The 27,188-nt window shown below is 45.7% G+C and overlaps 1 protein-coding gene across 7 annotated transcripts in view; it reads left to right on the top strand.

The window, feature by feature from the left end:
- The window catches only part of PSIP1 (PC4 and SRSF1 interacting protein 1), an 828,776-nt gene that overhangs the window by 603,814 nt on the left and 197,774 nt on the right, over positions 1 to 27,188 (top strand). For all 7 annotated transcript variants that reach the window (XM_069626044.1, XM_069626047.1, XM_069626045.1 and 4 more), the window contains one exon: positions 12,864 to 13,080. In XM_069626044.1, the coding sequence (XP_069482145.1) occupies positions 12,864 to 13,080 (217 nt within the window). The remainder of the gene's footprint in view (positions 1 to 12,863; positions 13,081 to 27,188) is intronic.

A 27,188-nucleotide genomic window follows, 5' to 3' on the forward strand; every position in this document is an offset into this window, starting at 1 on the left:
CAACTTCCCACCCAACAACTGCACTCGTCCGTAAGTTGCCACTGTGTACCACAGTATAGTGGAATTATCAGGATATTGGCCATTGCCACAATATATGAGCTGTGGACATGGGCAGGTGCGCTAGCCGTATGAGTGGGAAGGTTAGACTTGGGGGTGGGGGTGGGGGGGGCGATGTGAAAGGGACCTCAAAGGCCGGATGGACCAAGATCTAGACAGAGGCGCAGGGGTGCTCCCGAACCCCACCTGGGGAAATTACAGAAGCCCAGCCCCTCAATTTAGGATAAAGATGCCAACTAACCAATTTCACTAAAAATGTCCCCCTCTGCATACACTTCTCAAACTCCAAACCAAACACAACCACAAACCTAGAGCACAACAAACTGCAAAAACTTCACTACAGTGCAACAACAAAACAAAAAACACAGGTTCGCACTACAGTACACGATGGCTACCGGCCGCAAAACACCCCAGGCCCAGTCAATGGACCCACCGGGCTGAGGCTGCCAACGGCACATCACTGCTCTCTTCCAGCTACTTCCCACTAACCACCCTTCCCTTCCTCTTCCCGAGCGGCCAGAGCGCCACTCCAGTGGTGATAGTGCGCGGTACAAATGTCCTTTAACATTAATGTTGAGTTGTTGAAATGCTTGAGCCTTGCCACCTCCTGTGGTTGTGCATGTGTGTACTGCTATGTATTCTTGTATTCATGAGCATGTGAATCCATGCCAGCTGGAGAAGGAACAAGTTACTTACCTGTAACTGTTGTTCTCCAGCATGGGTCTGGCATGGATTCACTTGCGAACCCTCCCTCCAACCCCCCTGCGGCTCTTCTCTTGGTCCTACTGCCACTTTACGTGCTACCAAATCTGAAAATGGCTAACTGATGGGAGGGGCTTAGCTAGAGGTCAGTCATTGGCTGGGGGTAGAATGACCCTGAGACCAGTGATTGATTATTAGGAGAAAGACAGTTCGGAAACAAAACAAACTGATTTCCTCTTTTACCAAGGATTCCCAGCCTGACGACAGGGAATGTTCATGAGCCTCTGAATCCATGCCAGACCCATGCTGGAGAACAGTTACAGGTAAGTAACTTTTTCCTTTCCAAGAGCAGTGAAGTGAAATTGACTTTACTTACACATTGTAACTTTCTAGAACCAGCCCCCACTATCTTACAATAGGGGGGGTGCTGGATGGGTTACTTGGTATCCCCTTTGTCTAGTTTCTCATGTAACATTTTTATGTTGCCCTTTCTACAATGAATGGCTGGTGGCAGTGGTTTACTTTTTACAATTGCAGCTGTAGTGAGACACCCATGGGTGCCCATCTCTTCAAAATGACCCGGTCTTCTTTTTTCGCCATTTCTTGTTGGAAAGGTCCTTCTTGAGATTTACTCAGAGCACCAAACAAGGTTTGGTCCCTTTTGTTCATTTTGTCTTTGGCAGGATTCACAAGTGAAGCCCGCCTCTGGCTCCAGAGAATCTGTCAGGGGCAGGAAGTGGGGGAGGTGCCCAAAACTCCCTGTACTTAATCCCCTTGGTTAGAGGAATGCACCCTAAGGTGATTAGCCGACTGGCTGTCCTTGGAAGAAAGCCAACCTGCTGTGATTGACAGCTAGGCTGAATGAATGGGAGGAACCTGTATAAAAGGCGAGGCTTTTTGGCTTGGAAGGCAGTCGACCACTGGACAAAGGAATCCGTAGAAGAACTTGAAAAAGATGTCTGCTGAAACTACTGGACTGTTGATTTGCTTGGTGAAGCCCTGCTGCTGTGCTGAAGCTCGGAATTCGTTTCGACTAGAGAATCTCTGCAATGACGAGTTCTCCCCTTGGGTTGGTGGGACCAATCAACCCCAAAGTGAACTTGTTTGGACATCCTCTTGGAGCTGGCTGTACTTCTGCTGCTAGAACCGAAATGCCAGGGAGAGGAGCACCAAACCGAGTGCATCGCTTTTAAGTCAGACCTGAGTGCCAGAAAGATCCTCCGGACTTCCCTGAAGCAGGACTGACCAAGTCTGAGCCTCCTCAACAGAGTGCTGGACCCCAGATGCGAGGAAATTCTGATGTGGTATCTGTTAGGCAAGGTTGTTTGCAGTACCCTTTGGGTGCACTACAACAACCCTGACCACACGGTAATAAGAACCCAACCTTTGGTATAAGTCTGTACGGCACAGGTTGGTAGCTTGTTGAGCAGTCAGGCTTATTGCAAGAGGGGTCAATGTGAGCTGTAACAGTCAGTTTGAGTAAGCCTTCTTCAGAAGGGGGCAATACAATAGTAACACACAAATACACTTCAAAATACACATTTAGTTTCTCTAAATCGGCAAATACCCATTTTATATGGCACACACTTGATTCTTACACCCTAAGGTGATTTTAAATAACTAGCACACTGTGGACATTAATATATCACTGCTGCATTTAGAGCAATACTTCAAAGTATGTCAAAGAAAAAGGTTATTAGAACACAACAAGAGATCACACAAATATTCTGAAGCGGGCACATACTTTTGGTAACCCCCCAATGCAAAGTAAGTTCACCCCTTCCTGGAAGGAAGACAAAACACAATGTCAGAGGGAAGAAGAGTCATTCAGGGAGCCATACCAGGACAAAGTCTATTGGACAAAAGTCTAGGTGAGCTGAAGCAATTCTTGCAGGTAGGTAAGTCTTGCACAATGTAAGTCTTTGTAGAAAAGAAGAAATCAAAGTACGGCCACAAGCTAGTATGGCTTGTGAGGTAAAGAAGCTGTAAGCAACTCTACAGAAGCAACAAAGACAAGTCTCCACTGAGAACAGGTAAGGCTACCCCACAAGAGGCAAGTCCTCTTAACTTTAGCATACCTTTAGTTAGAAGAAATGGTTCCAGCTGGCTTCTGTTCCTGTGCAGCTCTGCAGATCCCGTGTTCCTGGGCCTCAGTCATGGGGACAAGAGGTAGGACGTCTGGAGAACTCCTGCACTGCAACGGGACGATCGGCAATAGTAAATGACCAACTTTTATTCAGTGTCACTTCACAGTTACAGCTCTTTGCGTCTCAGCAAATAGCACCACTGCGGACTCTTGGCTGTCGAGATGGGCTTTCCTTGCATCTGGGGGGTCCAGCACTCTGAGGTGGTTCAGGCCCGGTCAGTCCTGCTTCCTGTGAGTCTGGCAGATCTTCCTGGAGCTCTTGGCCAACTTAAAAGCAACGCACACGATCTGGTGTTCCTCTCCCTGCCTCTTCGGTTTGCAGCAGCGACTGCAGTGGAGATACAACCAGCTTCGAGAGGATGTCCAGGTGGCTTACTTTGGAGTTGATTGGTCCCACCGACTCAAGGGGTGAAGTCGTCCTTGCAGGGCTTCTCTAGTAGAGACACATTCTGAGCTTCAGCACAGCAACAGGGCTTCACCGGGCAAACCAATGGTCCAGGAGTTGCAGTAGGTGTCACTTCCAAGTTATTCTTAGGAGTCCTTCGTCCAGTGGTTGACACTGCCTTCCAAGAAAAAAAGCCTCGCCTTTTATGCAGGTTTCTCCCATTCATTCCAGCCTAGCTGTCAGTCACCCAGCAGGTTGGCTGTCCTTGCCGGACACGCAGCCAGCCAATCCCCTAGGAGTTCATTTCTGTCTCCTTGGAGACTAAGCGCAGGGAGTTCCGGGCACCTCCCTCACTTCCTGCCCCTGCCAGACACCCTGGAGCCAGAGGCGGGCTTCACTCGTGAATCCCGCCAAAGACAAAATGAACAAATGGACCCAACCTGGTTTGGCGCGCATAGTAAATCTCAAGAAGGATATTTCCACAAAGAAATGGCGAAAAAAGACGACCCGCCCATTTTGATAGAAATTGCACCCTTGGGTGCTTTACTGCAGCTGCAAACGCAACCCGTGGTATAAGCACACCACGGTAGTTAAAAGTGAACCACTGCCACCAGCCATTCATCGAGGAAAGGCTAACCTAAAGATGTTACATGAGAAGCTAGACAAAGGAGATACTGAGTAACCCCTCCAGCACCCTATTGTTAGTGTGTGCTGGGACCAGAAAGTTAAAATGTAAGTAAAGTCCATTTCACTTCACTGCTCTTGGAAACAGTAGTTTATCCAAGAGAAGTTATTTAAACCTTTGGAAATCGAAAGACTTCCCTGTGCCACTGCACTGAATGTGCTGTGTGGTACAATGTAAAAGGTGATGCCCGTGAAATTTGTCAGACTCCACAACCAAAAGAGAAACAGTGCTCAAGTCGTAGCAAAAATACATGAGAGAGTGGGGAAAAAAGAGGTCTCTCTCTCCAGGTAAAACATTAATTAAAATCCTCAAAATCCAGCAAAGGTGCTGACGGTCTCTAAGGTAGAGAGGAATTAGCACATTTCGGAGAATTCTCCCCAACAGTAGCCGAGAACCGCAGTGTTGCTATTTGCTGTCAGACACGAGGAGCTGAAACCGCGAAGTGCCGCTGAATTGAAGTTTGCCCATATCTGCTGCTGACCTTCCCATTGCAGTGCAGGAGTCCCCTGACGTCCTCCCTCTGAGGCCCAGTAACACCAGGATCTGCAGAGCTGTACAGGAACAGAAACCTGCTGGAACCATTTCTTCTAACCAAAGGTACTGTAAAGTTAAGAGGACTTACCTCTTGTGTTGTAGCTTTACCTGTTCTCAGTTGAGACTTGTCTTGGTTACCCTTGCAGAGTTGCTTGCATCTTTGCCCGTCACAAGTGTCCCAGCTTGTGGCCCTCAAGTGATTTTATTTCTACAAACTTTTCTACAAACATTGTGCAAGACTTTTACTTACCTAAAGAGAAGATCTCCAGCTCCCCTAGACTTTGCTCAACTAACATTGTCTGTCCTGGCTCCCTGAAAGACTTACCTTTGACTTTGTGTTTTTACCTTTCCACCAGGAAAGGGTTAATTTACTTTGCATTGGAGGGCTGAAAAAGTACTTGCCAGTTTTATGAAATAGTTGTTAACCTTTGTTTGATTCCCTTGTCTAACCTTTGCACCAAACTCAGTATTGCTCTAAATGTACCAGTGATGCATCAATGTCCACAGTGCCCTAGCTATTTAAGTCACCTGAGGGTGTAGGAAGCCGAAGTGTCTGTGTGCTGTCCCCAATGGGTATCACCTGATTTAGAGAAACAGAGTGTGTTTTGAAGTGTATTTTGGAAGTGTTACATGTTTTGCTCCCTGCTGAAGAAGGCTTAGATAGCTGGCGGCCTGTAAACTCCTATGGCCATAGACTCTTATTGAGCGCCGTTTGAAGCGGCGGCCGGCCTATGGTATGTCGCAGGCCGAAAGTAATTCCCCCGCCGCCACTGCCGCCGAGTGTGATGAAGGGACTAGCAAGGACCAAGGCTCCACTTCGGAGGCCATTGACCTTACAGCGGAAAGTTCTCGTTCCACAGCGTCCGTCCCTGGCCCCGATAGGCATGACGTGAGTCCTGCTATGGGGACGACGCTTCCCGGCGACAGAGATGCACCCGATTCCCACTAAGCACACAACCCATGGTTCTGCTTCGGCGGTCTGGTCGAATCGTTCCAACGCGTCATCTGGCACGTCGGATACTTCAACGGTGCCCGCTGATCTTTATGATCGACAGCCCTCCCTGCAACTGCGACAGCGGCATGCGTCCGGGCAATCTAAAAGTAAGGGCGCTAGCACCAAATCACAGGCGGCTGTCAAGACTCTTCAGAAGAAAGCTCTGACACCACTTAATGCCCCGGTAGTGTCGAAATCCACTGCGCAGCCACCTACACAACTGTGTCACCTCCCTCAGACCCCGAGCATCAGCGATAGTATCGCGCGGATCGCTTCATCAGTTAAACATAAGGAACAGGCGAAACACATGGTGAAACAGAAGAACACTCGAAAGACGCGTCTACAGACACGTCACTACGCCCCGGCGCCTCAAAGAGTACTCTGAAAGTCCTTTGTCTTTGTCCAAGACTTTAGAAGAAAAATCTCGACGTTCCTCCCCTGCACTCCTCTGGTTTATCATAGACCAGGGAGAATTTTGAGGAGTCCATGAACAGACTGGAGAAGTTAGTTGAATTTTCAGAGAGGTTTTCTCCCAAGAAGCCTTGTGAGGAATTTCCTTTTACGCCTATGGCTAAGTTTCAAAGGACCTATGAGGAGCCTCAAGAACAGAATGTTTTTGAACTTGCAGATGATGAGGGGCCTATCAATACCTACTTACAGGATGATGATACCTTTGGGGATCCTATGGAGGATCCTGCTCATCCCATGAATACCTGCCACGTTGTGGGTCTAAATGAAGAAATTGAGTGGCAACATACACACGAGTAATACCTTCCATGAGACAATCATTGTGGTCATAAATTTGATGTAATGTGTAATGCTATGGTTGAACTTATGTGCAGGATATATGTCCTGGTGTTTTTCTGCAGTCCAACATGCAATCCAGCGTCATCGTGGTTGCCATCTTTTAATGTCCTGATTTACTTGGTATAAGAGGTAGTGTGATTCTGGTAGATACTCTGTGATCTGACCACTCTACAGTTATTTAATATTTTCATATGTGTTTTTCACTTGTATTTAATTGTTTGATTTGGCGCGAGGATGGTACTCCTTTGAGGTGCCAGGTTATTTTAATCTACATTTGGGCAACTGGGCCTGTTATGCTGGCCCGTGCGGTAGCCCCCCATCACGTGTATGGCATTCCAGCCCATCTTTCATTTGTATAGCACTCCCAGCGTTGCCTTTCGGGGACCTTGTGTAAATTGTAATAGCCGTATGTCCCGAGCACAGAAGTCCTTTCTCTGTGTTCCTTTCCTATGGCACTGCCTCTGTAGTCCTCTTTCTATGTCGCGCTACACACTTCCGGGTTGAACGCGAGATCAGATAATAGAAGCACAGTGTGTTTTACATTGGTACGGCTATTCCGGAGCATTTTTCGCTACGCGTGTCACAGGTATGCCTCTTGGGGTATTTAGTCCTATGTGGTACAATTTGATGAGCGGTCTGTACCGGGGCCGTTTGATACTTTTATAAATAAATGAGTATAGTGGTACGGAGATGTTTACTTTTACAGAGGTTATCCCGCTTCATTTTCCATACAGGTTTTTAGCCTTGGATACTTTAATACAGCCATTTTGATCCATTTCTAAGAGGAACAGGATATATAATGACACGGCACAAATTGGAAAAGGAGGTACGATGTATTGTTTTTACCACTGTGGGGGTACCGCACTGTATGCTAGAGATTACGGTATCTCAAATTCAACAGGTTATGGCGTTGTCATACCTAGGCGAAATGGGTGGGGTTGTTGGGTACATGTCGGCCATGGAATACTATCACGGTCTGGTGTTGGTACACTTTGGTGCAGCTAAAAGGGCTGTTTGGTGACATATTGGTGTTTGCTGATAAAGGGAGAAACTTTTTGTGGTCTGATTGTGATGAATTGTATGTTTTGACTGGTTTGCAGCATTGAAGTTGACCTACAGCTACTAGGGAGCTATTGAGTAACCAAGACTCGACTTGTTGGAGTCAACGGCCAAATTGTGGTGTAGTTACACCGGCGCTACTGTTACCAGTTGAAGAGGTATGTAGCTCGTTATTGGGGACAGGTTGAGTGCAATCATGTCCTAATTTTATCAGTGCTTTGTGATTTATTAAACAAACTGCACTGATGTATGGAATTTGTTTCTGAGCTTATCTGACTGATGTATATGGGTGGTGACTGCCCCCTTTGTTTGTTTCCTGGTTTAGGAAGTGTGTGAGAACCCATAATTGTGACCTTGGATTGCATGGTGGAAACCTTGAAATTGAAATATTCCCCTGAAGAAAGTTCATGCATCTGAGCAACTAAGAACTGAAACATGTCGGGAATTGTTTGTACCCGAGTCATTACACTCAGGTTTTGGAAAATTGTTAAATCCATTTATTGTCTGTTTTTGTAATTCTTTTTATCGTATGTGGATATATGGATGTGTAATTTGTGATTTGTATTGTTTTTTATAACCATGCTGTGTGAGGTTGGGTTTGACTCATACCAAACACTTTTATAAGTGTTTTTATGCTTGTGAATTAATGATTAAAAACTAAAAAAACTTTTTTATAACAGAAACAACAAGTACCGGGTCTATTTTTTCAGGACTGAAGGTACCAGTATTGTGGGGTACACACCAACACATATGCACAAGATCAGAAAAATGTTATATGGTGTAATGATCTCCTTAATATATTTGGGTCATCCCCTGACCGTGTGAGAACGTTTGAAAAGGGGCTTGTTGTGCCTTATATAAAGTGGTACCTGGGAAGACAGCCATCCAGTTGATAATCAACATTGGGCATCCCCTACTCCTACCCCTGACGCTGTGTCCCCTTCTTCCACTCCAGTCCATCAGGCCTCACCTGTGGATGATCCGATGGCGTTTAACGCCATCTTAAAGAAGGCAGCTGAACATGTTCAAATCGCCACACAGGAGGCTGTGCAGGATTCAGATTGTGTAGAGGACATACTGAAGGAAAAACCTCCTGCCAGTCAGTCCATTCTGAACCTATGCGGGCCAAACTGCTCGCAATTGTATTGGAGGGTAAACCAATCAACCACAACATTCTGAAGAATACTTTGGACACAGCTGAAAGAGCGGGAAGGACCTTGGCACAGGGTACACTACTAAAACGGCAGGCCTGGTTGAGGAACTCTGCTTTTAAGCCTGAAACTCAAGCAGCCTTAATAAACAAGCTGATTGAAGAAACCAACTTGTTTGGCAAGGCCGTGGACGAAGTGTTTGAGTAATATGGTTTAAGGTCGAGAGTCTCATGATCCTTCATAGCTGTCTCAAAGGCTTTCACAACAGAGAGGGGGCGGCTCTCGTCATTCCTTTCGTGGGCAATCTCGCTCCCCTCTGAACCAATATGGTTCCGGAAACAACTGCTCCTCAGGACAGGGATTCAACACCACAACCACGTATCCCTAGAGGACAGCGCCATGGAAAGGGTAGAGGCCGGAATTCCACCCGCAGAGGCTCCCCGGCCTCAGGTCAGAAATGACCCTCAATCCAGGTCCCCTCCCATGCCGCCCCGGTGACGTCTAACATAATTCCTTCATGCATGGGAGGGGATAACCGACCAGTGGGTGCTCAAGGCCGTTGCCCACGGGTACTGCATAGAATTTTGCCGACCACCTCAGTTTAGACAGCCAAAATCAAGACGCCTGACGCCGGAACAGCTACACACCCTGCTACAAGAGGTCGAGATCCTGCAGGAAAAGGGCGCCATAGAAATCATCCCTCTTCTACAGGTAAACAAGGGTATTTATTCAGTATACTTCCTTGTACCCAAAAAAGATCCCGCCCTGTGCTAGACTTGCGCCCAGCGAACAAATTTGTCAAACCTGAAAGGTTTCGCATCGTCACGTTGCAGGAAGTAATCCCTCTACTCAAACAGGGGGATTACATGGCAACACTGGATATGATAGGGGCATACTTTCATATTTCAATGTTGCCGCCACACAGAAAATACCTAAGGTTCATGATAGAGGACAAGCAATCAGTTCAAAGTACTCCTCTTCGGCATTGCTTCAGCGCCAAAGGTGTTTACGAAGATAGTGGCAGCGGCGCACCTGGACAGAGAATCTGTTTCGGTTTACCCTTACCTAGACGACTGGCTCATAACGGGGGATTCCTACGCAACATGCCTGTTGAACATTCAAAAGACAACAAACCTCTTATTCAGACTGGGATTCTCCAACGAGAAGAAATCCAGCTTAGACCCCAGTCAAGTCAAACAGTTCCTAGGGGCTCTAATTCAGACAGAAGACTACCTCGTCTTCCCCTCTTAACGAGAGGGTTCAAAACATGCTGTTCCAGATCCCTCAATATGTAGCCAGTCGAGAGGTGACGGTACGCAAAGCCATGCAACTGTTAGGAATTATGGCGTCCTGAATTTAATTCCTCACGCGCATCTGTGCATGCGTCCTATGCAATAGTGGCACAACAGCCAGTGGTGTCAGGCCAGCGGACAGTGGGAAGATCTGGTAGTTGTCTCACCAACCCTCGTTCTCTCTCTGCAGTGGTGGTTGAGGGAAAGATCTTCACCACCCCGCAGTAGAAGCCACTCTCACGACAGACGCATCTCTCACTGGGTCAGGGGCTCACCTGCTTCAGCAGACGGCCCACGGCGTGTGGTCCCCAGAAGTAGCATCCAACCACATAAATCTGTTGGAACCGTTAGCCGTTTTCAAATCACTGAAAGCCTTTCAGGCACATTTACAGGGGAAGACAGTCCTGGTTCTCACAGACAGGCCATGTAATACTTGAACAAGCAAGGCGGCTCACACTCTCTGGGCTATCCAAGCTGTCCCAAAACTTTTGGAAGTGGGCTCTCAAACACAGGATGTTCCTGTTGTCTCAACACCTTCCAGGGGAACGCCACCTTCTAACAGACGTGCTCAGCAGAGACTTCCCACTGCCCTTGGAGTACAAATGGCGACTACACGAAGACATTGTCTCCAACGTTTTCGCACTATGGGGTTTCCCAGAGATCGACTTGTTTGCAACTCTGGAGAATGCTCAATGCCAAGATTACGGCTCCAGGGAGCCCAAGATCTGATCCAAGGGGAACGGTCTCTGGATAACATGGTGAGGGAAATTCGTTTACGCTTTTCCCCCTACTCAACAAGAGTGCACAAGATGCACCAGGAACCAGTTACCATGATTTTAGTGGCCCCGCCAACCCTGGTTCTCCCATCTGATGGAGATTTCCCTATCTCCTCCAATGAAACTGCCTTGCCCATACATGTTATCTGAAGACAAGGGGGAAACTCTTCACCCATGCCCGCAAACACTGAACTTAGTGGCTTGGCCCCTGAGGTCAGAGTTTGGGAACCTACAAATCCCTCGGATGCATAGACGTACTTAGGAAGGCGAGACAACCTAACACCGGATACTGCTACACCAGTAAATGGAAGCGGTTTGTTATCTGGTGCAAATCCAAGGGCGTCAATCCTATTGATTGCTCTCCTACTCGCATTGTATTGTACCAGACCTACCTACTAGATTTAGGCCTGGTTTTTAATTCCCTAAAGGTTCACTTAGCTGATCTCTCATCCTACACTGTCACAACAAAATGTGTTGTGGTGGAAAATACCAGGTAAGGCTTTCATGGAAGGTGTTAAAAGGATTTATTCCCCCCCCCCCCCCCCCCCCCCCCTATTTCTAACCCGGCTCCCAGATGGGACCTAAATGTGGTTTTGACTAGACTCAAGGGATCTCCCTTTGAGCCAATGCACAAAGCAAGTCTCAAAGATATTACCTATAAGACAGCCTTCCTAGTGGCCATCACTTCTATAAGGAGAGTTGGTGAACTACAGGCCCACTCAGTTCTAGACCCTTTCGTTACAGGTCAGAGATGAGGTGGTTCTGCGCACTGACCCTCGATTTGCGGCTACATTTATTTCCATGTTCCATGTGAACCAATCAATAGAACTGCCTACTTTCTTCCAGAATCCCACTAACGTGGCCGAAAGAAGCCTATGGCAGACCTGTCTTACCTGGAAAGAACTAGACCACTGAGAAAAACAAACCAATTTTTCGTTTCAGTGGCAGCTGGTAGAGAAGGGGACCCTGTCTCTAAATCAGCCAGCTCATGGTGGATTGTCAAATGCATCACACTCTGTTACACTCTTGCTAAGAGAGAACTGCCCTCCAAGCCTAGAGCACATTCTTCTTGAGGCACTGGGGCTTCCATAGCTTTCATTGCAAATGTTCCCCTACAGTCCATTTGCAAAGCTGCAACCTGGAGTTCTGTACACACCTTTGCAAAACACTATTGCCTAGACACTCATTCTAGGTCTAATTCTCAGGTGGGACAAGCAGTATTAAGACATCTTTTCACTACTTTTCCTTCTCGCATCCCACCTCCAACTCTGGGTACTGCTCGCTAGTCTATGCACAGCATGTGATTCTAAGCAGATTAACAAGCATCAGAAAACATGCATTACTCACCGTAATAGCATTTCTGATGATTGTATCTGCTTAGATTAACATGCGCCCACCCTTCCTCCCCGCTCGGATGGAAGGAACATAAGACATCTTACTACTTTTTCTCTTTTATGTACTCACAATAGTTATTGGGCTCCCTCATGGCAGGAAAAATACAATCGGAGGGACCTTGACGCGTGAGGGATTTTGGGTACACTACACGTCACGTTGGGGATAGTGTTACAGGCAGGCCCATGTCGACGTCCCCTTTCGATTCTCGAAAGACAAGATTGAATACTCTGTGGTTACCACTAGATGTCGGACTATGTGCACAGCATGTGAATCTAAGCAGATACAATCATTATAAATGCAATTACGGTACGTAATTAATGTCATATTGATGCATTTTTTGCATCCTCATGATCGAGGTCCAGGACTGAGCCAGTTTTCATTTTCCTAGTTGTCATATACACCTACCTATAAAGTCACAGCCGGAACACTAGAATATACATATTATGGTGCCCAAAATGTCATCACTGAGCCAGTCATGGACTCTCACAGACCCCTCCGCTGACCACCACCCTTGTTGGTTTGAAGATTGTGTTACTCCTTTAGCTATTTCAAAGAATGAGGTTGCTTGTATTCATCTGAAAGAACATTGCCCAAGGTTATTTAGTTTTGATGCTACAGAGAGAAATAAGATTGTTTTCTTACTGCTTAATTAAAGCTGCCTTATTGCTATTGCCATTTGTTGCACTCTTACAGATAATAGGACTACTTATAACATTGCAATTCCATCTTTAGTCTGTGCACCCTGTGTAACCCTTTCGTAACCTTACAAAGAAACATTTTTTTCATGTATCAAAACGCAAACCATTTTAATTGACACAACTTATTGCAGCTAGCAAGTCGCAATAAAAAATGCGGTTACCTTTGTTTTTGTTCTGCTTAGATACGGAGGTTCAAAGCTAGCCAAATTGTCATGGAAAAGGCTACAATGTTGTATAACAAGTTCAAGAATATGTTTCTGGTGGGTGAAGGGGATTCGGTCATCACTCAGGTGCTGAGCAAATCTCTTGCTGAGCAACGGCAGCATGAAGAAGCCAATAAAGCCAAAGATGCTGGCAAGAGAGGGCCTCAGAAGAAGGTGGAAAAGGAACACAGTGCAGGTAAGTGCCACATGCTTCAGTGTTACTAATTGGATTTGTAGGTTTGTAGATTAGGTTTACTGAAATTATAATCTTAAGTATGGTTAGCATTAGGTCTTGTGCTTGTCCCTCTTATTACTTTCACTGGAAAGTGTATGGCTGTTCCCCAATTTAAATTTGTTATAGCTTTACACTGGGTGACATGTGTTTTGGTCATTCTTGTTACTGTTGCTAGCATCCATAGATTTGATTAATTGGTTTACATAAGATTAGCACTTCAATCCATGGAGGTGTCTGCATTCTTCAGTGTGACAGTAGTCTACCTTGTGCTAGGGCAGCGGTCCGCAACCTCCGAGTCACCTGATGTTTTGGACTGCTGCTCCATTTTGAATGGATTGTGTCCTCCCACGTATTCCTTATCTTTAATATTTCCCAATATCCAGTTTGCCGCTTCAGAATTTTTTTCCCCCCAGTAGAGGTCGCTGTGCGTCAATGCCTGTCGAGTCTGTCCCTCAGAGGCCTCTGTGCCGATATCGATGTCATCGCAGGTATAACCGCGCGCAGCGTCTGTTGCGGAGTTCTGTTTTTCCGCACTTCACAGCTTCGGGAACACAACGCTCGGTTCCATGAACTTCAAAATCCTTTGATTTTCGGTGCAAATCTCTGCTAAACTTTGACCAATATGGCTTCATCATCAGCTCCATCGACGCCCCGGTCCTGTTTTAAAAATTGCAGAGACTCTGGGGCAAAGATGTCTGACTGATTCACACAGGGTCTGTTTTTGATGCCTTGGGGCGGAGCATCCATGCTCTGAATGCGACAAGTGCATGTCCATGTCAGCCAAGGCCTTGAGGGAGTGCAAAGTGAAGCTGGAAAGAGGCCACACAATTCCATTACCCCCTCTAAACGTACGTCAGACGAGTCAAGGCCTTAGTCTCCTCATCACAGAAAACACTCCCGGTCACGCTCTAGAAGTGGATCACATAATTTTTCCACTTCGAAAACACAGTAAGAAAAGGCGCCATAGGTCGCCGTTCACCTCATCCTCCAGTTCTCCTGAGAGGGTTACTTGTCCAACGAAAAACAGTTCCCTGGCACAATGGGAGGAATTCGAGAATGCGGCCTTGCCCCCCTTGAAGAAACCTAGAGGCGATAACCCTAAAATAAAACACAGAAGCCGTGAGTCGACCTCGGCTGCAGAGACTTCTCAAGATCATGAAAAACCCTTGAGTCGAGGAAAAAGCCTCTGACGCACAAAAATGTCACTATCGACTCATAAGTGTTAGGCAAAGATTGCATGCAGTACCCTCTGGGACCACTACACACAACTATGACTACAGGTGTAAGCAAAACCAAACATTGGTACATGTCAGTTCCACACAGTTATTGGTAGTGAGCTGAGCAGCCAGGCTTATCTCAAGAGGGAATGTGAGCTTGTAAGGGTTTAACATAAAGGTCTACAATGACAATTATTCAGATAGACAGTTCTAATCAAAGTTTCATGGTAAAAACACTTATTAATGTATTACAATCATTTATAAAGCATTCACTAAATGAGGCAACCAATATCACACAAAAATGTACTACAGTACTGATTACTAAGCAGTTAAGCTCCATTGAAGTATTAGCAAAAAGGCATAAGTTAATAAAAACGAATATTACAGTTACTCTAAAATAGTGCAAATAGTTTGAGTACACCAGAGTAGTTGATTCAATGCAATAGGTAGTCCAAAGTCAATGGGCTAGTGTCTTGTATAAGTGAAAACGGTTCTGGTATTTAAAATGGAAAAGTCTTTGCCTTGGTTCCTTGAAGTAGTTCACGGAAGAAAGGTTCATATGTCGGGTCACAAGCTGACTAGGCCTGCAAGTTGCCAAAGTTGTACGCACTTTTGCAGTGAGAGATAAGTTCTCTTGGTCGGGTTTTCACAGTACCTTTTATATTGAAGAGAAAGATGTAGCTGAAGACTTCTGTTCCTGGCAGTTCCTGCAGATCTCACTGTTCCTGATCCTCCGTCGTGGGGACAACAGGGAGGACGTCTGGGGACTCCTGAACTGCACGGGGACTGGTCACAAAGCTGGCAAATCTTTGATTCCGGTTGCTGTTCTTCAAGCACACAAGCTGGTGTCCTTCACCCTGGTTAATCCTAACCAGCTCTGAGAATGGTATCCAGGTGGCTTACGAGTTGTTTGGTCCCACCAACTCAAAGGAAGAAGTTGTCCTTGAAGGGGCTTCTCTGTCGAGGTGAACTTGGAGATTCGGACCTGCAGAAGGGCTCCACCGGGCAAACACATTTTCCAGTAGTTGCGGCAGCCGTCCTCTTCCAGCTAGTCTTTGGTTCTTTCATTCCAGTGGTCGACTCTGCCTTCCAGTCCAGGAGACTCACCTTTTTATTCAGTTCTCTCCCATTCATTCCAGCCTAGCTGCCACTCACCCAGCAGGGTGGCTGTCCTTGCCCGACAGTCAGCCAGCCAATCACGCCAAACTGCATTTGGGTCTCCTAGGAGACTAAGCACAGGGAGTTTCGGGCACCTCCCTCACTTCCTGCCCACCCCAGACACTCTGGCGTCAAAGGCGGTCTTCAGTCCTGAAGCCTGACAAAGGCATGGAAACAAAGGGACCAAACCTGGTTTGGCGTACAGAGACACACTAGAAGGACCTTTCCAAAAAGAAACTGCAAAAATAAGACCAGGACCTGTTTAAAGAAAGGGGGCTCAGACGCCACCTTGAAAAACATGGCTCCCTCGATTTTTAGCTACCGGTGTTCGCGGTCGGGAGAAATCGTGGTAGTTCGTTGTAAAACCACTGCCACCAGCCATTTCGATAGAAAAGGCTAGCAGGGGACTGCTACATGAGTTTCTAGACATGTGGGATACTAGGTAACCCTTCCAGCACTCTATTGTAACATAGTGTGTGCTGGGTCTAGTAATTTGAAAAGACTAGTAAAGTCCATTTAACTTTACATTCCCTGGGAAACAGGAGTTTATCCCAAAGAAGGTATTTAAACCTTTGGAGAGCCTAAAAGGCTTCCCTTGTCACTGCACTGAGGGTGCTGTGTGACACACATGAAAAGATTATGCCTATGGAGTGGTCTAAAACTCCATAACCGAAGAAATAAACACAGAAAACAAACAGAATTGAAAAGTTCAAAGTCCCAAAGTGTACCAAAAGAGTTGGAGGGGGCTCTAAGGTAGAGGGAATTATCACATTTATGAGAATGATCCCTAACAATAAGGTTAAGTCGAAGAGACGTTGCAGACTCCTCGTGTGTCGACCCCCTTGACGCAGCACAAGGCTATACCGTCGACAATCTCTTCGAAGACGTCGACATTTCCGTTGATTCCATCGATAACCTCGAAGCCTCTGGCGGTTTCATTGAAGCCACTGATGTCATTGTTGATAGATTTCTGTGCCTTCTGCGTCTATTTTTGAAAAAAAAACACACTACAACCTTGTGCAGATTTATTTAAGACACTCTGCCTCTTCATAGATTGAGGATAAACATCTGAGGAAGAAAGACCCTGTGGTCTTTGTTAGGCAAAGTTTGTATGCAGTACCCTCTGGGAACACAACAAACAACTCTGACTACAGGTTTAGGAAACCCAACCTTTGGTATAAGCTTGTACCACCGTTTTGGTAGCGTGTTGAACAGCCAGGCTGATCTCAAGTGGGGTCGATGTGAGCTGTAGTGGAGTTACACATAGATTTATAGTTACAAGTATTCAAATCTTACACTGAAGGTTTCTTGAATAAACAATTATTAATTTATCAGTCAGTTAGAATAAGCCTTCTTCAGAAGGGAGCAATGTAATGGTAACACTCGAATACACTTCATGAAATACACACTCTTAATATCTCTAAATCAGTAGATACCCTTTTGGGATGGGCCACAGACACTACCTACAGCTTCAGGTGACTTCAATTGCTAGGGTGCTGGGGACATTAATATATCACTGTTGCATTTAGAATCGTATAGTAAAGTCAAAGGAAAAGGTTATTTAGAACGTACAAGAGACCACCAATATTCTTAAGCAGGCAAATTCTTTTGGATCCCCCCAGAAAGTCATTCAGTACAATAGGCTAGGCCAAAGTCAGTGGGCAAAAGTCTTATATAGGATGCAGCACTTCTGTTAGGTAAGTAGAAAAGTCTTTTCACAATGTCTTAGGAGTCTTTGAAGAAAAGAAGAATCAAATGTAGGGCCACAAGCTGATTAGACTTGTGAGTAGTAGAAGATGCAAGCAACTCTACAATAAGAGGTAAGTTCTCTCAGACATTTTACAGTACCTTTGTATTGAAGAAAAAGTGCAGCAGATGACTTCTGTTCCTGTGCAGCTCTGCAGATCTCACTGTTCCTGGGCCTCAGTCGTGGGGACAAGAGGGAGGACTTCTGGGGACTCCTGCACTGCAATGGGACGGTCACCGCTCGCAACCGGCAGTCTTCAATTCAGTGGCTGTTCAGTGTTTCAGCTCCGGGCATCTACCGCAAATAGCAACACTGCGGTTCCTGGCTGTCGAGATGGACTTTTCTTGCTTCTGGGGTCCCGCACTCTGCTCAGGGGGCTCATGCTTGGTCAGTCCTGCTTCCTGGAAGTCCAGAGAATCTTCCTGGAGCTCTAGGCCATCTTAAAAGTAACGTACACAATCTGGTGTTCCTCTCCCTGGCTATTCGGTTTCCAGCAGCAACTCTGTGGAAATTCAACCAGCTCTGAGGTGGATGTCCAGGTGTCTTACTTTGGAGTTGACTGATCCCACCAACTCAAGTGGAGAAGTTGTTCTTATAGGGGCTTTTGTCGATACGAATTTGGAGTTTCAGCACAGCAGAAGGTGTCCTCTTCAAGTTCTTCGGTTCCTTCGTCCAGTGGTAGACTGCGTCTTCCAAGCCAAAAGCCTCACCTTTTATTCAATTCTCTCCCATTCATTCCAGCCTAGCTGTCAGCCAGCTGGCCAATCACTACAGAATGCATTTGGGTCTCCTAGGAGATTAAGCACAGGGAGTTTCGGGCACCTCCCTCACTTCCTGCCTTTCCCCGACACCATGGAGCCAGAGGCGGGCTTCACTCGTGAATCCAGCCAAAAGCAAAGTGAACAATGGGACCAAACCTGGTTTGGAGCGCAAAGTAAATCTCAAGAAGGACCTTTCCGCAAAGAGATGGCGAAAAGAACACCGGGCCATTTTGAAAAAAAAATGGCACCTTTGGGTGCTTTACTGCAGCTGCCAACGCAGCCTGTGCTAAATGCACACCCCGGTAGTTGAAACAAAACCACTGCCATTAACCATTCAGTGAGGAGAGGGGTAACATACATTTTTATACATGAGCAGCTGGACAAAGTGATACTAGGTAACCCCTCCAGCACCCTATTGTAAGATATATATGTGCTGGGTCTAGTAAGTTACAAATGTAAGTAAAGTCAATTTCACTTTACTGCTCTTGGAAACAGTAGTTTAACCAAGACAATGTATTCAAACTTCAGGGAAATCTGAAAGACTTCCCTTTGCCACTGCACTGAAGGCGCTGTGTGACACAATGTAAAAGATGATGCCTATGGAGTTTCAGACTCCACAACCAAAAGAAACTGAGTTCAAATCCCATTAAAAATACATGAGTGTGGGGGAAAAAGGGTCTCGCTCTCTCCAGGTTGAAAAAATCAAGCCCTCAAAATCCAGCAAAGTTGATTGGGGGGGGGGGTCTCTAAGGTGGAGGGAATTGGCACATTTCTGAGAATTCTCCCTAACAGTCTTAAATATGGGACGCCCTCAGTCCCAGAAGAACTTGTATCGGAAGAATCTAAATTTAAACATCTACAGAAATGCTTGCATGAAGCAAGTGGAATTGATACTTCCTCGGAAGTTGATTTTGGATCCAGGAGATCATGCTGAAAGCTATTACAGGTTGATTGTCTAGGGTGATGGAGTATATGGGGTGGTCGAGGCACACACCTGTGTTCGAACAAGATGACCTGACATACTCGACATGGGACTGCAGGAGGACCCTATTGTCCGTTTTCATAAGGCTTTACATAAAAGGGTATCTACCAACTGGGAAACACTGGAGGTGATCCCTGCGGTTAACAAGAGACTGACGACAAAATATAGAGCATCTGCCTCCATCCTCCCTATCACTCAAAAAACCCAACTAGAGAAGGTCTGGCTGTGCAGGCTGCATCATCTTCTGGAAAGCAAAATGCATACCCTACAATCCCACAGGACCGTGATGACAAGAAATTTGATGCCATGGCCAAGAAAGATTTCTCATCATGGAGCATGGCTCTAAAGTCTGCTAATGCCACATGCACGCTGGCGAGATTCACGCACACCCTTTGGGATTGTTTCGATGGTGGCTGACCATATCCCCGAAGGGGAAGAAAGGGACGGTTTCTTGAACCTTATCAAGGATGGAAAGGACGCCATGTACGAGTCTCTCCAAACTGGTCTCAACTCTGTTGACAGCATCAGCAATGGCGGTTAGTACAGTGATCCGCAGATTTGCAGCATGGTTGCAAGTCGGGGATTTGCCCCAGACGTATTGTCCAGACTACTCAAAATGCCCTTTGATGACACACACCTATTTGGAAGTAAAGCTGATGAATGTTTGGAGAAGCTGCAAACTTCCAAGGCGGCAGCCAAATCCCTTGGAGCTGCGATAAGGCAAACCCCAAACTGCCCCAAAGGTTCGCCCTGGAGGGGTAGGTCCTTTCGCTATTATTCCGCATTCAGAAAAGGCAGAGGACAGCCAGTTCAAAGAGGCCAGAGACGTTTCCCCCGTGGTGGATGGGCTAGAGGTACTAAAACCGCAGCAGCAGGTGCTGCTTTACCCTCAGCATCTGCGTCAGTGGCCCCAAAACCTCTGAGGTCTTGTTGGGGAGGAGCGAGCACCTTTGGCTTGCGCCTTCCTGCACCCCTCAAGCGCTTTACAATTACTCAAGACTTCTAAGCACTATAGCACTGGGAAAGCTTTTTTCATGCAAAATAATCACACAGGCATGGCCAGTCACTAAATGTAGATCGGTAATATTTAAAATATAATGTACAAATAAATTAGTTGAAAACACGTGTAAATGTTATTCTGTGTAGTTTTAAAAAAATCAAATGTCAAAGCACACGGTGGAGAGCAGGCTCTCTGCCAAAGAGGAATGTGCTTGCGCTAAGAATAGATCGCAGAGCTCGTGTGTGGTGTTGCATCACTGAGTCTAAGGCTTGAAGCGAGAACGAAGTGGATGATCAACTGGTCCTGTCAATCACAGGCCAGTGGAGACTAAGATTCAGCCCGACGTAGTATTAGAAAAGTGTTTTTCTGTAGAAGTTATTGGACCACATCAAATATAATTTAATGGAGTTAATGTTGAGAGAATGGCGGGAAGATGTGTTTATGTATGAATGTTTATAATATAGTAAATTATGCTAAACAAGAACGACAAAATATTCTTGCATATTCAGCATACTGTTATGTAGATTGTCCCAAACGGAACCTGGCCATGCAACACTGGAGCCTCTGCAGCATCCCTTGTATGGCAAGAAGAACAAGTTTGGAGGAGCTCTGCTGGTATCCAGTGACCAAGTGAAGGGTATTTAAGCTGCAGGCACAGGAACAGTCTCCAGGAATTGGGAGTCAGCGAAGGAGGACGACAGAATGCTGTCTGAAATGGCAGAGCCCTCTGTCATTTCCCCAATCCTCATGATCGGTAAAGAATAAAGTCTTATCATCTGCAAGACAGACACATGGCTTTTGATTCCCTGGAGGGGTGCATTTACTCTAATTTATGGTGATTATGGGTCCCCTGCATTTAAGGGGCGCCCCTGTAAATTGGGGTTTGCTTTTAGTGGTGAGACCCGACGTGTTTGTTTCTTCCCCTGTGCTTTGTGAAGCCCCAAGCAGGTCAGCCACGCCCAACTGTAGTGATCAGACTCCTAACTAAAAAAAAAACATGTATCCTGAGCGACTTTAGTAGAAGCCATTTTAAAAGAAATCCTTTCTGCTCACTGGAGCAGGGCGTGGCTCCAGAATGACCGGCATGGGGACTTTGTAACAGAGGGAAATGAACAACGGCCATGCGAGTATACTCTTGCAGGTGATGACAACATGGGAACATGTATATGATAGGGTGATGTGGTGATGTGGGTGATTTGGTGATGTGGGTGGCATTATGGTGATGTGATTGTTGTATGAGGTCAGTGGAATAGTAAAATAGGACTTTTGGTGATAAGTGGGTCATGTATTGAAATTGTCACGTATTTGTTTTTCTACTTTTTATAATGGGAAGGAAAGGGATCCCCAAGGACTGGGAGATAAGGGACTATCAGCCGCCATACAGGTTGAGAAGGTAGTACCACACAGTATTCTTCTTATGACGATAAAAGCAATAAGTGGTATTACGTAGTGGCTCTGTATAAGGAATAGGCCTGGATCTTAGTCTTTTATATTTTCTCGTGCTGTCTTTTGTGGTAAAGGAAGGAAGGTGGATGAGTCGCGTTGTGTGTATGTATGTATGTGAAATCAAAGTGAAGAAAGTGTAAAAGTGGGTGGGGAAAGTGTTGATGTGTATTATTGAAGCACGTGCAACATAGCAGTAGAGTTAAAGTGAAGCATTAGGGACGCGCACAACATTATGAAGGAAGGAACTCCAATAAGACACATGCCTAGGGTTCTGCCACTGTGTTGTGACAGAATAAATAAACAATTGATAGTAGAAACAAAGGAAGGGGGGCCGTCCTGCTCCTGGCCAGAGCAGGGCTCCCATAACAGAAACATGCTAGAAAAAAAGTCCATCTTTGTAGCAGCAAAATATGAAGGGGGCAAGTCCCAAAAGAGAGAAGAGATTCTAGATCTCAGTAAATTAGTTGTGGATATAGGATATCAGGAAGGTGAAAAAGATATCCAATGTAAAGGGATATACCCCGTAACGCCTAAACCTGCAGTAGGGTATAAAAACCAAGTCTATAAGCCTCAGAGGTAGTGTCAACACGAATATCAGAATTAGCAACTATGATGGGGGACTTGAGAGCTTTTGCACCTCCATATAACCCATCCACAATCTCTAATATGCCCGTAGCATTAGTGTACCCAGAGGGTCCACAAGTAGACTTTGACAATGAGCTAAGAGCATTGCAGGAAAGGTTGGTAAGGTTACAAGTGTCTGAAGAAGTATCACCAGAAATAAGGGTACCGGCACAGAAAATAGAGGATTGGAAGTCAGGAGATTTTTTGTTTAGGTTTAACCCTGGGGCAATAAGAAATGTTTGTGTTGAAAAAGATGATGGGCAGAGTGTATGGACAGTCCTGGGACAAGAAGTAGAACAAGCAAGGGATAATGGAGGGGAAGATCAAGGTGGTAGAAATAATGAAGAGGCAGGGCAAGAAGGGGATCAAGGAGAAGAGGAGGCGAGAAAACCCGTCCCCGCCACAAGAGGCAGTGGGGAGGGACAGACCAAGAAATAGACCAGATTTAATCATGGTAGTACAAGATCAGAAGAATACTAAAGGGGTTGAAAACTAAATAGATATGCAGATGCCTCTAATACATAAAGGAGTAGGGATAACACAGTATGTGCCATGGCCTCAAAAGGACAAATATAATTTGATTAAAACTCTCCCCCAGCTTATAGATGGAGCTAGTAAATGGATCTATGAATATGAAATACAAACAGCAGGGGTAGCCTTAGCAGTAGGAAACTAAGAGTTTACTGGTCACCAGAGTTGGGGACCAGGCTGGGGACATATGGGCAAGGGCTGGGGTAAGTCTTGCAGATAATGAACATGATGGAGAAGCCTTTGATGAGGTAAGGGCAAGGGCTCCCATATGAAGGATGTACCCAGATACCCCTGACTTCCATTCTTTAATGCAGTGCACAATGGGTGATGATGAGGACCCAGTTAGGTTTATTCTTAAATTACAAGAAATGTGGAGAGTTGAGACAGTACCATTTTTCTACTTTATTGTAAAGAGGGGTCTACCAAAAGAGGTCCAGAAGGCACTAGATAAAATTGTGGGAATTGAAGCCAAAGGGTGGGCAGAGATACAAAGTATAATAGTCCACAATTGTAAGAGAATCAAGAAGCAGGATAGGGAGACAGCCCAGAAGCAGCAAATGGACGAGGCAAAACTAGTGGAAAAGAAATGTAATAAAGTTGTCATTCAAGCACCAGTGAAGGCACCGGCTCAGGGGGAAAGGACAGGAGATACGCAACAAATTGGGAATGCCACAATTGCCGCACTATGGGGCGAAGGAGGACAAGGACAATGGGGTGGGAGGGGGCAGTACCCCAACCCACAGTGGCAATATGAAGGAGCACCAAGGGGAAAAGGAGGATTTCGAGGAGCAAGAGCAGGAGGCTTTGGGAGGATAGGGCCTCCGGGGAGGAGGATTGGGACCATCACAGTGCTGGTGTTGCAGGAAATGGGGGCATTTTGCAAGGGAGTGCAGGAAAAGGCCTGGGATGAGATTTAATTATGGGCCTTCACCTTCAGGGCAGGGATTCGAGGAAGAAAACAGCAATTTCGGCTAGGCGGTCAAAATCAGTGTCCTTATGGGGCTGACAGGCAAGGGCAACATGGGCAACAACTACAGCAGGGTGAGGAAACGCAGTTTAACAGGATGGCAGGGGGAACAGGCGCCCCATTCCAAGAAGCTAAAATGACAGGGCGGCTCTTTTTCTTTCCCCAGGACAAATACATATTCTGATTAGGACAGCCCACAGAAAGCACGTGCATGTCCAATCCTATTGATAACCGCACACCCAAAAGAGGAGCCCTTGGTGGAAGAGGAAATAGGAAAAGGGCAATTTATATTTATGGTAGATTCAAGTGCAACCAAATCGTGCATCATGGAGGGGAACTTTATGATCAGGTAAATATTTACATGCAGGGATTCTCTGGGGCTATTTCTAGAGTTCCATAGACTGAGGAGCTGGATATAAAAGTGGTATGGGAGGTGGTACGAGCCCCCTTGTTATATTCATAGAGTTCCCCTGTGACCTTGTTTGGTAGTGATCTGGTCAGAAATGTATTTGTCACAGATCAAGGGGTAGTGTGTTCCACTCCAGAGATGTGTGTAGCTCAAGCAGTGGTAATACTCAATTCAATAGAAAGGGAGTCAGTAGTACATGGGGTCCCTGTAGTCCCAGGTATATTTTTTGTTATAGTATTATGGTATTAGTAAATGCAGTGCCTCAAATTGTGACAAAGTGTTGGTGAGCGCCTACACATTTTAATTATCCAACTCATGGTGCCAAACGAGATGGTGGCAGGGACAATATTGTCAGATTTGCAAGGACTAGTAGTGTCGGAAAAAGAGTAGTCCTGATTGGAACAGACCAGGACGGGTGTGAGTGGCACACAAAATATTATGTATAGACCCGATAGTGTATTTAAAGGTAATGACAGAAAAGGAGTTATTTAAGGACGGTAAACAAAATGGGGAGATTATTTTGGGAATCTGCATCCCCTGTGATATCATGGTGCAATATAGGGAGGTACAGTGCCCCCTGATGGCAGTAGTAACTCAGATGTTTTTATTTTTAAGGAGGACATGGGATATGTGCCAGCATAATTATGGACTGTTAATCCATATGATGTTGGGTTACTGAGAGCTGTGACCCCTGTACAGATTACATTGAAGTCAGGTGCTTAGCACAAATCATCCAGTATGTTGTTGATCGGTTGGTATGTAGTGAAAAGGATCATCAGTGCAGGGGGGGTTCTGTTGCAGTACTACAATACTGCCAACAGGAGGGACTATACTTGGGACAACTTATTTTTGTAATAGGGAAAAATGTTTTTATCGGATAGGGCGGCGGCAGTACGCACCGTCCCTTGGCCCAGTACTGTGAAGGAATTTAGCAGTTTTTGGGCCTATGTACATTTTGTAGGGTATCGATCCTAGACTACGCAGTCTACACAAGGCCACTGTTAGAAAGTCTCAGGGAAGGACAGAGGACTTAAAAGTACATTTTAATGAACTGACAAAATGACTAGAAAATGTGAGGACTTAAGCTATTTGCACGGCCCCTGTTTTAGCAACTCCGGTTTATTTACAGGAGTTTTATTTATTTTCCCACTCTGATGAATGGCTCATGCATTGACGGGAGGAGACATATATGTTGATGGGTCATAAATAATTGACCGGAGACGGGATGGAAGCACATAGGGGCGGTAGTGGGACACGGTAAAGGGGGGGGAGAAATAGTGACCACCCCTGTAGAAAGCGAAACCATGGTTCCATACACAGCATTGCTCATATTACAGCGGGACCATTATCTGGGGAACTGATCAGCCCCAGGTTTAAAGGTCCATATGAGGTGGTGTTCTGTACTCGTCTCGCCGTCCATATGAAGGAGTTAGATATTGGGTTGCATCTCTCGGGTGTTCTAAGAGCACCTGAGAAAAGGTAATGTTCAGTAAGGGCATAGCCAAAAGAGACATTTTTGAGGATTCATGCCAGGGTAGAGTGCAGTGGCAAACGCCTGCTTATTTCTTTCTTTTTAAATGTTTTAATTTTTTCTTGTTTTTTCTTTTGGCCATTTTTTATTTTTGTTTTCTGGTTTTTTGGAAGGTCCAGGATCCGGTCGGCCCTCGTGGGAAAAGTGTCTGTTTCTGTGTATCTCTCACCATGTCTCTCTCCCCCCTGTCTCTCTTTCTCTCTGTCTCCCTTCTCTCTCTTTCTCTCTTTTTTACTTTCTCTTTTTCTTTCTTGATGATCTTTTTTCTCCTCTCCAGGAATAAGCAAAGACGGCTGACCGACCTCTGTTATGTAGGGATAATAAATAAAGATGTTGTTTAGTATAGAAATGTAGTAGTAGTATGTTTTGTATGACTCTGGTTGTGGTTGTTGGAATGGATGAAGGGATGTTTGTTATATGGGGTGGCCATATAAAGGGGGGATGGGACAGTTGGGAAAGAAAAATGTCTATAAATAAGGAAATATAAAATGTCTCACTTTTTGCCGGCCACCCCAACAAGTTTTATTAGATGAATGAAACTGGAAGTATGAATGGCGTATGATTTACATAAGGTGTTGGGTTTTGACACTATTTCAGATGTCCAGAATGTAGAAACATTGAATAGCTAGTACTCTGATATGCACATTGCAGGAAGGAAACCAATGAAAGATTTCACATGTGTGCGTTTGTCCTGCACACATCAGGATCTCCTAAGGTTTTTAGGTCCACATCCAGTCCCAAATACAGAGGCACAATGCTTTATACATCTTGCACTATAGGAATAAAGGGCACAATCCAGGCACATAGTGTGCAGTTGAGGAGCATTGATCTAGACCAGCGTTATGCAATGGCAACACGAAATACCGCCAGTGGCTACAAGGACCATATTTCTCCTTGGGAGATTACTCAAATGACAATGACAAATGGCAGGGCACCACAGTGATGTGTCTGGCAGATGGGCTGAACAAGCACAGCGGGGAGGCAATATCCCAAATAGAGACTGTGTGCGCAGTATGGTCCCAATACATCACAAGGCTGACACTGATTGTAACAATGAAGAAACCTGTGCAAATAGATAGGGCCAAACATTTTGAACTTTGTTTTTAGCAATGAAGGAACAGTTCCTGGTGGCACAACCACACAGTGCAACCACACTCTTGTGATCCAAGGTATGACAAAAGGTACAGCAGCAGTGATGGATTACTACTGGGTTTGTGGCCGACAAGCCTACTTGCAACTCCAACCTTCTTGGAGGGGCAGGTGTTCACTGGCCAACCTGCACTCAGTGCTACTAGTAATCCTGTATGAACACCTGAAGGGAGAGGAAATGCCTGTCGAGGTGCCAACAGTCACTCTAGCACCTAAAAGAAACAGAAGTTTGCAGATCACACAAGAATTTAGTATGCTGCCAGAAAAAGGACGATTTCAACGGTGGGGGAAGAAAGAAAAGCTCAAACTGTCAAGACTGTTCCGCACTGCTCAGAGGAATACCCGACAAGCATTGGATTTTTAGCTCAGCAGAGACTTTCTTTTTCATCTTTTTTGGCTCCTGGGGTACAAGCAGCTGCTGCACAAGCAGCTGCTTCACTTTTCTACCCCCCCGGAGGATGCTGAGATTGGCTCACAAACCCACGTCATCAAGGCGGTGCACAATCTAGGTGTTAAAATGAAGGAAGATGGAGTTCAGAACACAGAT

This window comes from Ambystoma mexicanum, chromosome 6p (genome assembly GCF_040938575.1).
Source record: "Ambystoma mexicanum isolate Mex_15411 chromosome 6p, UKY_AmexF1_1, whole genome shotgun sequence".
Classification (NCBI taxonomy): domain Eukaryota; kingdom Metazoa; phylum Chordata; class Amphibia; order Caudata; family Ambystomatidae; genus Ambystoma; species Ambystoma mexicanum.